This window comes from Tamandua tetradactyla, chromosome 25 (assembly GCF_023851605.1).
Source record: "Tamandua tetradactyla isolate mTamTet1 chromosome 25, mTamTet1.pri, whole genome shotgun sequence".
Lineage (NCBI taxonomy): Eukaryota > Metazoa > Chordata > Mammalia > Pilosa > Myrmecophagidae > Tamandua > Tamandua tetradactyla.
The window spans coordinates 35,287,145-35,301,654 of record NC_135351.1 but is presented as its reverse complement, the minus strand read 5'-3'; the positions used below and the strand labels follow the sequence as shown (position 1 = coordinate 35,301,654).

The following is a 14,510-nucleotide window of genomic DNA, read 5'->3' as shown; positions in this document are numbered from 1 at the left end:
AGCACTTGACCGTTTTCTGAATTCTTCCATCCATTAGCAGAGCATTTGTCAACCTAAAAATGGATTAATTTGAATATATTGCAAAATAAATGAGAAATTTTTTCCACTTTAGAAAGTTGATATATAATTTCAGAATATTATTTTAAACTCCTTGGTATGAATGAGAAATGAAGATTGAAAAATAAGAATACCTAATCTGGATTGGACACTGTGCTCAGTGTCTCGTATGCATTTAGTTTAGTCTAATCCTCATACCAACTCTCTAAGATATTCTTCCATTTTAAATCAGTATACTTCTCATCACATGTACCAAAAGGTACACTGTATCTTTAGTGTAATCCCTCTTTCTTTCCTTATATATAAGTGTATATACTTTTATTCAGTGACCACTTATTGAAAGCCTGCTCTGTGCCAAGCACTGTGGTAGACTGTTTGGGTGCACAGTGGATTTACACAGCACAATTGGATAGTTTGATGGAAGAGGCAAACACCCAGGCATTTCTTGCATAATAGCTTTGGGTCCTAGACCCTTAGAGTCCAGAGTAGTCATCAAGATCATTTATCTTAAAGTCCTTGTAGAATTAGGGTAGGAAAGAATCGTAAAGATTATCTAAATGAATTCCATTATAAGACAGATGAAGAAATAAACTCAAAAATATTAACTAACTTACTCAATGTACAAATACTGTGATAGGCTTTCAAGGCTACAAAGAAGCATGCTGCCTCTCAAGGAAATCACAGTAGGTAGACAAGACATGTAAGGACAAAGAGATTAACTCAGATGTACTACAAGAAATATATGGACAGTATACATGACAAGGAGAGATCATGGTTGTACTGCTTGATCATGAAAGGTTCCCTTGAAAATGTTTAGGTATTTAAGCTCCCAAAGACAAGAACTGCTACATTCAAAGTACATTAATAAAGCAATTTCCCAGTAATGGTTTAGAGATGGTCATAGAAAAGAAAGTTAGAAAGAATACTTATGGCCTAGGTATCTTCATTTCAAATTTTAACTTAAGATGATAAATGTAATTTCCTAGTTTTAAGCAAAATATTATAGGAAAGAGATTTACAGTTGAGCCTAGGATTTGCAAGAAAGTATATTTAATCTCAGTGTTTCTGTAAAGTGAACAAATTGACACCCACAGAGATTAGAATATTTGCCTAAGGTGTAAGACTTGTTGGCATCTAAGAGGATGAGTGAAAACACCGATTTTCAAATTCATTGCTTCAGTTTGTGTTCTTATTGGAGAATCCTTGATCAGAAGAACTGGATCTAATTGATATATATATATAGAGAGAGAGAGATAAGTTCAGCATCATAAGTGATGATGAAATGGAATTGAATGTATTTAGGGTAAAAGTGAAGCAAAGGGAGTATTTGGGTAAGAGCAAAGGAAGAAGAAATAGAAATAATAGTATAGCTTCCTCCACCAGACATAGCATCATAGCATATGGATGATACTTCTAATTCAGATTATAAAGTTCACTTTTGATAAGAGCAAAACATCTGATAAATTCTTTTTGTACAATTCCGAGGAATAATGCCTAAGAATTTTTTTTTTACATGGTCAGGCACTGGGAATCGAACCCGTGTCCTCTGGCATGGCAGGCAAGCATTCTTGCCTGCTGAGCCACTGTGGCCTGCCCGCATCTGATAAATTCTTGACTGATTTTATGACCATTTCATTTCTCATTATGGTGAGGATTATATAATAATGTGTGTCAAATTAAAAAAAAACAAAAACTGGATAACATAAACAAAGTGTTATTGAAGAAGCAACCAAGAGAAATGTGATTCTGCACTCTATTCTGACCAAAGGGCCAAAGCACTTCATGATGTGGATGCAATGTAATTGCTTGAGAGAAAGCAATTATCAAATAACAGTTTGAGAGCACTCAGGGAGGAGAATCCCAAATTTAGTCATTGTGTCCTGATTTCTGCATAAAAAACCTGTAAAAGGAAAATGACTTGAAGCTAGGCTGTTCTTTAAAAAATGTCCCAACAGTGTATTGCCCGAGATCACAGATGACAACAAAAATGAAGGTACATTTGTGGTTGCACAAATTGTTTATTACAAATTTTCAAAGCCTGCATTCACAAGATTCAAATAAAGAAGCTGCAACACAAAAGAATAGTGGGAATCTGTACTACTGCTTTTGGTAAGGTTAAGAGGAGAATGAGTTAAGGCCAAGGTTAGCTTTTTTCCCTTTTTAATTAAGTTACATATGAGAAGAAATGGCTTTCGCTAAATTCTCAAAATGGTCCACAAAAGTTAGGGAACTATGCAAGAATTTTTTCAGAGGCTATAGAGGGTAAATGTTATTTTTGATACTTCATTTGCTTATATTTTTTCATTATTATAAATAATACTCAGATGAATATCACAGTATTTTTGATACTCTGATATTTTTGGTGTTTTATCCCCTTTTGCCTATATATTTTAATGGTGATATAATCACATACAGAAATATTTTATTGCTCTCTATCATTATTTTTGTTGTGAAACTAACACCTTTTTTTTTTAATTAAAAAATTTTAATCCCTTAGTGGTATTCTTTGATTTGCTTTGGTGTCTGGTGTCAGATTGAGGTTGAACTTTAAAATTTAACTAACAAAATTAATCGAATAATCTATAATCCATCCTTTGAGTTAAAATGCTGTGACATTTTTAGTTTTGATGATGTTTTCTTCCTTAGGCAGATGTAGCTGTTTTAGTTGTGGATGCCAGCAGGGGAGAGTTTGAAGCTGGATTTGAGACTGGAGGACAAACACGAGAGCATGGCCTCCTGGTGCGTTCTCTTGGAGTGACACAGCTCGCAGTTGCTGTCAATAAAATGGATCAGGTATTAAAGGCTCTATGAGTATTCTTTTGAGATGTTAGAAATTTAAGTTGTTTTCAGCCCATAGAGATGACCTGAAATGAGATAAGTTTATATTTTGTTAGTCTAGTTGCCGTATTTAAAAAAATAAATTCATAGATCTGATATTAAATGGCTATGACACTAATAATTTTTAAGCAAGAAGATGTCTTCTCATTGTCAAAATGAATAAAAAGCCTGTAACATTGTTTTTAGCCATAAAGTAATACACATTTATTGTAGTAGAATGAAAAAGTATAGAGAATCCAGAAATAACCTGTATTTCCAATTCCTCCCAAGAAAACCTTTGGACATTTCATGCATCCATCCATTTTCTTTTTCTTTTCACATAGCAGGCACTGGGAATTGAACCCGGGTCTCTGGCGTGGCAGGCGAGAACTCTGCCTGCTGTGCCACTGTGGCCCTCCCGCATCCAGTTTATTTTTGTAAATGAAAATCTTTACAACATTGTGTTACAGTCTGTTTTTAAATATGTTATTTGCTTTTTAAAAAAATTGACTATATTTTTGAGCATGTTCCAAAGTAATCAGTGACTACTATATAAAGAGGTTGTCTTTATGGCTTTATTTTAATCTCTTTTAAAGATACGCTATAATTTATTAAAACAGTCCCCTACTTTTGAACATATCCAGTTTCTTGTGTGCGAGTGTACATGTGTGTCTGTATATGGGGGGGGCGGCATGAAAGGTTTATTCTATGGAAATTTCTGGGCTTGAGGGCTTACACATTTTAAGACTTGTAAATCATCAAAATGCCTTTGAGAAAAGTTATAGTATTTACCTTTGGCATGCATCATATATTTACCAAACTCTTGCCAGACGCTGCTATTGGAAAATTGTTTTCTAATCTGATATGCAAAACATATTTCTTTTGTTTAATTCACTTTTCTATTAATATTAAATATGTTTTGCATATATATTGACCATTGTATTTCTTCTTTGGGAATTATATTTTATCATTTTTATAACTGTATTTAAAAATATCAATTTGTAAGTATGTGTTTATCACAGCTATTAACTCTCCATCCTACTATCTTTCAGATATTTTCCCTCAATTTTTTATTTGACTTTTAATTTTGTTATTGATATGTTTTTGACATTGATTCAGATTTGTAAATATTTCCCTTGTGATTTCTTCCTTTATGCGCAGATGTTTTCTTACCCTGGGATCAGATAAAGTTTATCTACATTTTCTGTTAGTTCTCTTATGATGTCATTATTACATATACCTTCATGTCCCCTGCTCCGACGTTTTAGCATGAAACATTTCAAATATGGATAAATGTTGAAAGAATTTTATAGTGGACGCCCACATCATACCCACTACTTTAGATTCTATTAGTGATATTTTACTCTACATGCTTCATTTTTTTCTTTCATCTATTCCTTTATACATCAAGTAAAACATCTTATTTTAGGATGCATCTTGAGGCTGCAGACCTTAGTACTAAATACTGCAACATGCATGTCATCATGTAGAATTCATGTTATATATACATTTTTAATCTATTTGGCTTTGGGGGAAGGTGGTGTTAACTTTATTTTATTCCTACCATTGGTTCATACACAGTATAAATTACTCACCTTTTTCCCACAGATTTGAAATCGTTTTTAGTATATACAAAAATTTCTGTATATATTGAATTCTGTTTCTAGACTTTCTGTTACAGAAAAAAATTTGTTTTAGATCACATTGTTTGTAAGATCTGATACTTTCAGTTATAATTTTAATAGATTTTATAATTAATAGGATTATATAGTCTCATTTATATTTTACTGCAGAAATTTAAATTTTGTATGTAGCCTATTCTGAAACATAGTTTAATAAATTGGGTCTTTTGCAGGTTAATTGGCAACAAGAAAGGTTTCAAGAGATTACTGGAAAACTTGGACACTTTCTTAAACAAGCAGGTTTTAAGGTAAGATAATTTTTAATTTACTTTGTTTTTACTTTCCTTTACTTAAATCTCATTTTACTGATACAGAAAAAATTAGTACTCTGATATTCCTGTGTTGTTAAATGTTTAATTTTTATTTTCATTTTGTTTCATATCATTTATTTATTATGTTTAGATTATTTCACCTTGTAAAACTGTATGTTTTATAAGTTGACTTGGATTTAATATAAGTAAAAGGCTTTTTTCCCTACCTATTAAATTAGTGAGGCCACAGAGGAAATTGAAAACTAGTAGAAAAGAATTTCTCTAAGCAAAAACCTGAAAAATGACGATGTCATTTGGGAAAATACTTGAGTTTTTTTGGACCAAGTTTGCAAGTGTCTCATAGAATCTAAAGTTATAAACTATTGAATCAGGCAACTTTGGGGCTGTAGTTCTATGATTTCTATCACATTTTGAAAGTACACTGTTGTTATTTACAAACTTGGTGTGGTTATGATAATGGTGAACATTTTAACATTTTTAAAGCTCCTCCTGCTAAGGAAGACTTTGAGATAGGAGGTGACAGGAGGGCCCACTCTGGCCTGGGCCAGGGTCCGGCGTCTCGGGGCCAAGCAGCCACTCCTGTGAATGGTATGGCCACAGCTGGCCGGGCCATGGGCACCTGAGGGTGGCGGGCGGTGAGCCCAGGGCTCCATGGTGGGTATAGGAATCATCTCTGCAGTGGGTATCCCTGGAGCCCACCCCTGTTGCCACAATGGACTTCGTGAAGCTGTGCCATGATAGCGTGGGTGACTTCTCACACAGTGAGGACCTGCCTCCAGGATGGCATTCTGGACTTCAGTACCCGATATCTCCACATCGTGGACTGGGCGCCCTCCTGAGCTCCCTCAAGGTTAATAAAGATCTGTTATTGATCTCTATAAAGAGCTACTGCCAGCCGTGGCTTGGGGAAAGAGGTAGTGTATGACCACCATGAGCATTCCCACCATTGATTTCCTTTGTCCTGCATGAAGTCACAAACCGGTTTAAGAAGGAACCCTGGATTGTAGTGGATTTGCAAAGTTCATCTCAACCTCCATACATGAACCATCCCTTCCTTCTCAAAACCCAAGCTCCTGGGATACCCCAGACCTCAACTCAAGCCATGGCACAAGACAGAGGACACACTCTCCCATTAGAAGAAACAATTGTATTTTTGAAGGGTAAATATCACTGACTACAAAAAGCAGAGTTTATATAATCAGAAGATACCCTATGAGTATTAAATGGACTTGCTAAAATTGGAATGAGACATTTTTTTGAGCAAAATTTTCTTCTTAGACTTGTTTAGTTGACAATGAAACCCATGTTCCTGAAGGTGAAGATGGTACCATATAGTTCCTGGCACCTTTGGTGTATCCAGGCCAGGGTTGAATGGGAACACAGGACCCTGGGAGCCTGGAAGGAAGATGCCTTGGCCACATTTGTTGATCGTGGGATTTTGGGATTTCCCTTAATGTGTCTCTCTGTCTCTCACCTACCAGTCTCTGCCTGGAAAATTCAGGCCCCAGAGGCCACATGAAAGGTGTAGGATCATCCAACAAAGGGTTCTGCCTGGGCTTGAATTTTCTGCTGCCCAAGCATGAGGCTGATGCTAAACCCCACTTTCCTGAGTTCTGCCCAGTGGCTCTCTTGTTCTCCTAATTTCCAGTATCTTACTGCCCATAAAGGCAGCTCCATTTTCACCTGGGCCTAGGCTCTGCACACTAGCTGCCCTTAACAGAGCTTATGGCAGGGAATCTTCCTGCCCTTTGCCTTTCCTCTGGGGCAAAAGCCACTGAAACTCCCAATTCTAGTTCTAAACTGACTTGTGAGGAACCTGTCTCTTCTGTGGCAGGAACTGGGGGATTTCCTCACAATGGTCTCTGCTCATCCCCTTTACTGGGCAGAGTAACTGTTTTCCATGAGGTGGAAGATCCCCTCTTTGCAACTCTCCTGTTTTGGGTCTCCACTATTTCCAGAAACAGACAGACAGACTTGTTTTAGTAACTGCTGCCTGCTGACACTGGACCTGGGACTTTGTGGAAGGAGATATGATATATCAACCTTGGAGAGTTCAGGGATAAAACAGGTCAAAATAACCTGAATGATTAACTTTTTTTCTGCTTCCTGCCCCTGCCTTGATTCTAAAAGACAAGAAAAGAATGAGGGGCTGGGACCCAAATCTTCTCTCTGAACTAATACAGACACACATTCTTTATTCATGACTTGCGAGATTGGATTGACTCCATGATCTTGAGCTGTTTTTCATTTATAAAGGAAGTAAAAATATTTTTCAGTTTATGTACTTCATTGGAAAGCTCAAAGAAGTCCTTTCTCTATATCCAGCCTCATGGATGTTTCAGTCAGGAGTCCCTTGCTGGACAGAGCCTGGCAATTCTACAGATCAGAGGTCAGATTCCACCCTCAGGTCACAGCTCAAATTCCATCCTCAGGCCCGAAGTCAACACTGTTCTCCGTGTTAGCCTGAACAAAAAGCCTTGGCCCAGGGACCCCTGAGATAGGAAGGGGGCTGATGGTTAAGTGCTGGACACTTTGTTCTCCAGCAGGTATCCTGAATCCTCTTAGTAAGTCAGTCCAGGATCACTGAATCACTGAGTTTGGAATTTTACCCCAGAGCCTTCTACTATACCCAAATAGATATCTGTAGGCTTGTTATAGAAATATTTGGTCCCACTCAAACCCATGCCCTGCATTACCTGTTGCCCTAAACTGATGACACTCTCATCTGGCCTAAGTGCTCAGGTTTCTCTCTGCCGCAATTTAACTGATTAGGAAGGTGGGAAGAAGAACAGGAGAAATAGTAGTCCAGTTTCTTTGGATCTGTGCAACGTACTCTCTTACCCGACTTGTCTATTTTTCCTAAGTATTGGTGGAAATGGATTCCTTTTTAGAAGATGAAGCAAGAAAGAGGAACCCTGTACCACACGCGGAAAATTTGAAATTCCAAAGGAAGAGATACAGCTCTATCAACTCAGTGCACTGCTTGCCTCAGGGATCTGGGTCTTGAGAGTATGAGCTCTGGACTAGAACTCCAGGGACATGGGACAGTCGCAAAGAGTTCCTCAGGGTAGGGAGGGGCAAAGGGCGTAGGTGACACTCTGCCCCTACCCAATATTCAAGCCTAGTAGATACCTGTATACCTCTCTTTTGGTCTTCACATTTTTCAACTCCATCCTTTCATCATATCTATGTTAATATTTACCATTTTCTCTTTATTCCTTATGTAACCAATTATATGAGAGTCCAGCTTTACTCATTGGCAATCTTGGCTCCACTGGTTCAACAATTTTGAAAGTCAAGTTTTCTTGAGAATTTTTGCTAATTCCTGGAGAATTACACTTAGGACCTTCTCTCTTCTCAACATCAGCTTCCCCATATGTATTAGTCAGGGTTCTCTAAAGAAACAGAACCAACAGACAGTTCCTGTAATATGAGATTTATAAAGGTGTCCCATACAACCGTGGGAATGGAAGAGTCCAAAATCCACAGGGCAGACTGTGGAAGACTGACAGGGTATTGAATGAACTTCACAGGAGAGGCTCGCTGGCTGAACAGGAAGTGAAAAAGTCTCTCTTCTCCCTTAAATCTTCAATGGATTGGATTATCTCGTTGGTGGTAGGTGCACCTTAGTTAATTGCAGATATAATCAGCCAGATGCAATCAACTGACTAATGATTTAATACACCAGCCTTCCAGTATATAACCAGCCACAAAATATCCTTGCAGCAACGGTCAGACCAGTGGTTGTCTGACCAAACAACAGTGCATCATCACTTGGCCAAGTTGACACTGAAACCTAACCATCATCACATCATATAATTTGTTTTGGCGTTATTTCGGTCTAGATAGAACTCAGATCCCTCCTTCAGTGCTCAAATGAATCTTCTTTTCCAATAAAGCGTCAGTGAGCAAAGTGCCCTTTATTAAAGATGCTGACAGGTTGACAGAGAGGGAGGGGTGCCAGCACACCTGATGGCCTAAATTTTAAAATTTCTTAATAATTGTTTTCCTTTCACATTCCCTGCTTGGGCTGTTCTGCCCCTGAAGGTTCCCAGCTCTTCCGTTTTGCCCCTGTGGAGCCAACCCTACTGTCCTTATCTCCTTTTTACCAGTGATTTCCCTCTGCACACCAGTTTAAATTTTCCCATTTTCATACAGAAAAATTAACTCTCTCAAGTCTGTAGTCCAACCTGTATGGGGAATGGTGAGTAAATTGAAGGTTTTACTTCATCCTTATTTTCAGCATGGGTGAGGCCTTCTCGTCATCATAGTCTAAACTCTTAAGAGCAATTGCAATAATATATGATAATTTTTTGTTTTAAATCATGCAATGGTTATTTCATCTATAAAGGATTTACTATTTTTCCCCTCCAATTTCTAAATTATCAATAAAGTTGCAGTAGGCCTTTCATTATTTTAAAACATAATTAATGAAATCACTCGATTGTGCGTATATGATATATACACATATTATATATGTGTTTTATTTTATGGTAAATATATATGATGTATTTGCTCCAAATAAGCAAATGTTCCAAATAAGCAAATGATACAAATGAGTGGATTTTCTTTTTGTTTTGCTTTTGTTTTTAGAGAGCTACTGTTCTAGTGTCCTAGCTGCCAGAACGCAATATACCAGAAACAGAATGGTTTTTAAAAAGGGGAATTTTATAAGTTGCTAGTTTACAGTTCTAAGGCTGAGAAAATGTCCCAGTTACAACAAGTCTATAGAAATGTCCAATCAAAGGCATCCAGGGAAAGATACCTTGGTTCAAAAGGCTGATGGGGTTCAGGGTTTTCTCTCAAGTGAGAAGGCACATGGCGAACACAGTCACAGTTTCTCTCTTGGCTGGAAGGGCACATGGCGAGCAAGGCGTCATCTGCTAGCTTTCTCTCCTGACTTCCTGTTTCATGAAGCTCCCCATGAGATGTTTTCCTTCTTCATCTCCGAAGGTCGCTGGCTTGTGGGCTCTCTGCTTCTCGTGGCTATGTCATTCACTGCTCTCTCTGAATCTCTCGTTCTCCAAAATGTTTCCTCTTTTATAGGACTCCAGTAAACCAATCAAGACCCATCCAAATGGTTGAAGCCACACCTCAACCTAACCTAGCTTAACAACCACTCTTGATTAAATCACATCTCCAGAGAGATGATCTAATTATAGTTTCAAGCATGCAATGCTGAATAGGGATTAGAAGAAATGGGATTAGGATTAAAACATGGCTTTTCTAAGGTACATACATCATTTCAAACCAGCGCAGCTACCTTTCTTCATTTCAACAGAGTTGTAATGCTTACATTTTCATTATTAAAATTATATACTGCTGAAATAAAAAAATCAATTCTGTATTAAGTTTCATGCATTCAATCTTTTTAAATAGGAGAATGATGTTGCTTTTATCCCCACGAGTGGTCTCAGTGGTGAAAATCTAATCACTACATCTCAATCAAATGAACTCATAAAATGGTATAAAGGACTATGTTTATTAGAACAAATTGGTAAGTAGTACTATTATATGAATTTTAATGCAGTATATGCTTGGTGTTGTTACTTAGAGTTCTTTATGGGAGATAGTATGTATATGAAAAAGCATAGGTTTTATGTCAGAGAAGCAGGATCACCAACTATGAAATCAGATGAATTATTTAAAGCAATAGTCAATTTTCCTCAATTACTTAATGATAACTGAGGAAATGTGCAAGTGCCTTCCCTACCTGCCATATAAACTATTGTTGAAATTAAATGCAGTAATTTATGAAGACATCTCATAAACTACATAAATGACAGTCAGTTTGCTATTAGTATTTATCAAAGATAATTATCTCTTAAGAGAAGTGGGAATATAATGGAATTATTGGATGTGAGTCTGAATTCACATTTTAAATTAAACCTTGCTTCCTGCCATTTTTCCAGATTCATTTAAGCCTCCTCAGCGATCTATTGACAAGCCTTTTAGATTATGTGTTTCTGATGTTTTCAAAGGTAAGTTCATTTCTCTAGTGCTTCTTCAGTAGGCCCCTTCCTTTCCATTTTCTCTTACCTCTTTTCTTAGACTCAGTTGTTAAATTGTTTTCAGGCACTGTCTTCTCCATTCCATTGTAAAGATCACTTGCAAATTAGTCCTAAAATGCACAGTTCTAGTTTTTTAATGCCCTTGCTCAGAAAACCTTCAGTGTATTCACCAGTCCCTTATCATATGTATCTTTCAGGCATGAAAACCTTATTTATATCTTCCTAGCCTCACATTTTCCCCCTTCTCCCATTAGACTCCTTTAGTTTCCATATCCCCCAACAAATGGATTCGTTCACTGTTTTTTAACTGCCACTATGCCGCTTTGTTATTAACTGTCATTACTGCCACTATGTCTACCTGTTTTGCTCTTTTCTCTTTTTACATGCCTGTTTCCTATCCTTTAGTAGCAGTTTGGGTCTAATCAGGAGATAGAAACCACACGGTAGGTAAAATGGAAAGTTTAATATAAGGAATTATTAACTATGATAACAAAAGTAGCCATAAGGCATAAGAAAACTCTGTATGTACTCCACAGCTGAGAGAGAGTACCCAAGGAAGGTTAAACTCGAAAGGGTTCCACACCTCATTGGAAAAGGTGTGATTCAGCCCACTGTGTAGAAGACAAGTTGACTGTTGGGCCTGATGTTCTGAAGTCATTGGACAAGCAATAGGTAAACTTCCAGGTGCAGGAGGGGCAGCAGGTGAGCAGCAACAGGCAGCATATAAGTGCAGTGGAGCCTGGCCCTGGCGAGGACAGGAGGACTTCAGGCCCACAGGCTGTGGGGGCTTGGTGCAGCATCAGTGTGTGACTCAGGACCCCAGGTGGTTGCATGCAGGAGGAGCCCAGTGCCAATGGGGACAGGAGGACTGTGCAGGGGCTTGCAGAAGTGCAGCAGTGTGGTGCATGAGTCTCAGGCCAGAGAGAGCTACGCACAGGTCAGGCAGGGTTCTGGTTTCCATGTTAAGGGAACTGCAGTAAGGTTATCTTCAGGCCAAGGCAGTGAGGTCCTGTAGGGACTGCGTATCGGGCCCATGGTGAGGCAATACTCCACCATATGTCCTCATACCCACACTACAAATCGCAGCCTGTCTGGAAACTGTCAGAGAGCCTATTCCTCCTGTGATGATCCTCCAGTGTCCTCTACTGAGAATGCATAACATTGGGCTTACTTTAAAGGAGACATGCTTAATGGAGTTCCACTGTTTATCACTGAGCATATATCGAAGGGTGCATTTGGAAAACAAATTGATAACTTTTTGAGATGAACTCCAAAGGGAGAATTTCTGAGGAAGTTTCTTCCTCAGAAATTGATAAAACAAATTGATAACTTTTTGAGATGAACTCCAAAGGGAGAATTTCTGAGGAAGTTTCTTCCTCAGATCATGTGTAAGACTAAGTTTTATTCATATTTTAATCTTTTTTAAAAAAGAAATAACACACAAAGAAAAGCATTTGAAAATGCATAGTTCAATGACTTCTCCCAAAGTAAATAGCAGGTATCTACCACCCATGTGAAGAAATAGAGTAGATTAGCAGAATCTCAGAATACATTTTTATTTTTGCTTTAAATGATAGTTATTTTTTGAAGAAATTTTAAAATGAGAAGAAATCATCTATATTTATTACTCCACTTATTTACCACTTCTGTTGCACTTCATTCCTTAATGTAGGTCCAAGTGTCCATTTTGCATCATCTTCCTTGCTTTAAGATCTTCCTTGAACATTTTTTGTAATGTGGTCTGCTGGTTAGAAGTTTTCTCAGGTTTGGTTGTCTCAAAATATCTTTATTATGTATTCATTTTTGAATAGTATTAGATTCTAGTTTGATGGTGTTTTTCCTTTAAGTACTTCCAAGATGTTGCTTTCTTGTCTTTTAGGTTATATTGTTTCTGATTAGAATTCTGATATTTTTACTTTGTTCCAATGAACATAATGCACCTCATTCTGTGACTGCATTTATCATGCTTTCTTTATCACTAGTTTGAGGAATTTCATTCTGATGTATCTTAGTGTGATTTTCTTTCTGTTTATATGCTCTTAGCAGTTCATCAAGATTCTTGGATCTGTGGGGATTCATAGTTTCAAAAAAATTTGGAAAATTTCTGGTCACTACTTGCTCAAAGTTTTACTTCTCCCATCTCTTTCTGAAAGTTTAATTCCATCTGTGTCAGAACTTTAGATGTTATTCGTAGATCACTGATACTGTATTTTGATGTGTCTTCAAGTTCACTAATCTTTCCTCGTATAATGTCTAACGTTATTCCAGTGACTTTTTCACTTCTAACATGTTTTGCCTCACTAGAAGTTTCATTTGGTTCTTTTTTGCTTCCCCTATTTCTCTCCTCACTTTGATCATATTTTCTTTTAAATACTTGGACACAGCTATAATAGCTATCCACTATAATTTTACTGTCTTTGTCTGCTAATTCCATCATCTCTATCATTTCTGGGTCTCTTTCTCTTGCCTGATTTTTCTGCTATTATAGGTCATGTTTTACTGATTCTTGTCCTGTCTAGTAAAATTGGATTCCAGACAGTCCAATCAAGGGTCTGGATTCTTTTTTTCTTCCTTTAAGTTGTGTTGGGCTTCGTTCTGGTAGACAGTGAAATTCCTTATAGTTAAATTTGATCCTTTGATGCTTGTTTTTAAACTTTGTTAGGGCTGGTCTATAGGAGTCTGTACTCAAGGGATGGTTTCACACCATTACTAAGGCTTCACTCTTCTGAGTGCCCCAGCCAGTCAGTGAGGACTCTCCACCCTAGTGATCGTCACCTGACCAATGTTCAGCTCTGTTTGAGCTCTGGAAACTTGTCGGGTCATACCTCCCTGGTTGCTCTTTACCTGCCCTTGTGTAGTTTTAGTTTATACATGTGTATCTTAGTATTTAATAAATATTCAAGGAGAACTCTATTGCAGATTTTTGGAATTCTTTTTTTTTTTTTGCCAGTGTCCATCCTCTCCTGAACTCTGCTGCTTAAATTCCAACCACCTCAGTGTCACTGATCTTTGAGCTTTGTCTCTGACTCAGCAATTTCACTGTACTCTGCTTGGAAACCCATTTCCTACCTGTGGTCCAGACTCTTCCTTTATGCAGCAGGCGGGGTGATTTTGCACCACAATTTCTTTGATACCATTCTCAGGGATTATAATAATGTCCATTGTCTGAAAACAATTGTTTCACATATTTCATCCAGTTTTCTACTTACTTAAAATATCCTTCCAACCCATTTCTAGGTTGCTTTCATTGTGGTCAGAGTACATCTTCCACGTGATTTTGATCCATTGAGATTTGCTTTATTGCCCAGCAAACCGTTCATTTTTAAAAATGTTCAGTGAGTTCTTGAAAATGATTAAGGTCATATGTGTCAGATAAAGTTTGCTAATTGTATTGTTCAAAACATCTTTATCTTTACTGATTTTATCTGTTGTTTCAATCAGTTACTGAGATGCATGTTAAATTTCCCACTTTGGTGTGAACTTGTCTGTTTTTCCTTTTCGTTCTGTCACTGTTTACTTGATACATTTTTAAATCATGTTATTAGATACATAAACATTTATGATTGTTATCACCTTCTCAGTGAATTGAACTGTTTACTGTTAAAAGTGTTTCCCTTTGTCTCTATTGAAGCTTTTTGTCTTAACCCGATGTTTAAGCATGATATTTATAT

At 37.4% G+C, this 14,510-nt stretch overlaps 1 protein-coding gene across 3 annotated transcripts in view; it reads left to right on the top strand.

Annotated features, from left to right (window-relative positions):
• Positions 1-14,510, top strand: part of HBS1L (HBS1 like translational GTPase) — a 90,106-nt gene that overhangs the window by 60,146 nt on the left and 15,450 nt on the right. For all 3 annotated transcript variants that reach the window (XM_077144067.1, XM_077144069.1, XM_077144070.1), the window contains 4 exons: positions 2,704-2,850; positions 4,730-4,804; positions 10,208-10,325; positions 10,741-10,809. In XM_077144067.1, the coding sequence (XP_077000182.1) occupies positions 2,704-2,850; positions 4,730-4,804; positions 10,208-10,325; positions 10,741-10,809 (409 nt within the window). The remainder of the gene's footprint in view (positions 1-2,703; positions 2,851-4,729; positions 4,805-10,207; positions 10,326-10,740; positions 10,810-14,510) is intronic.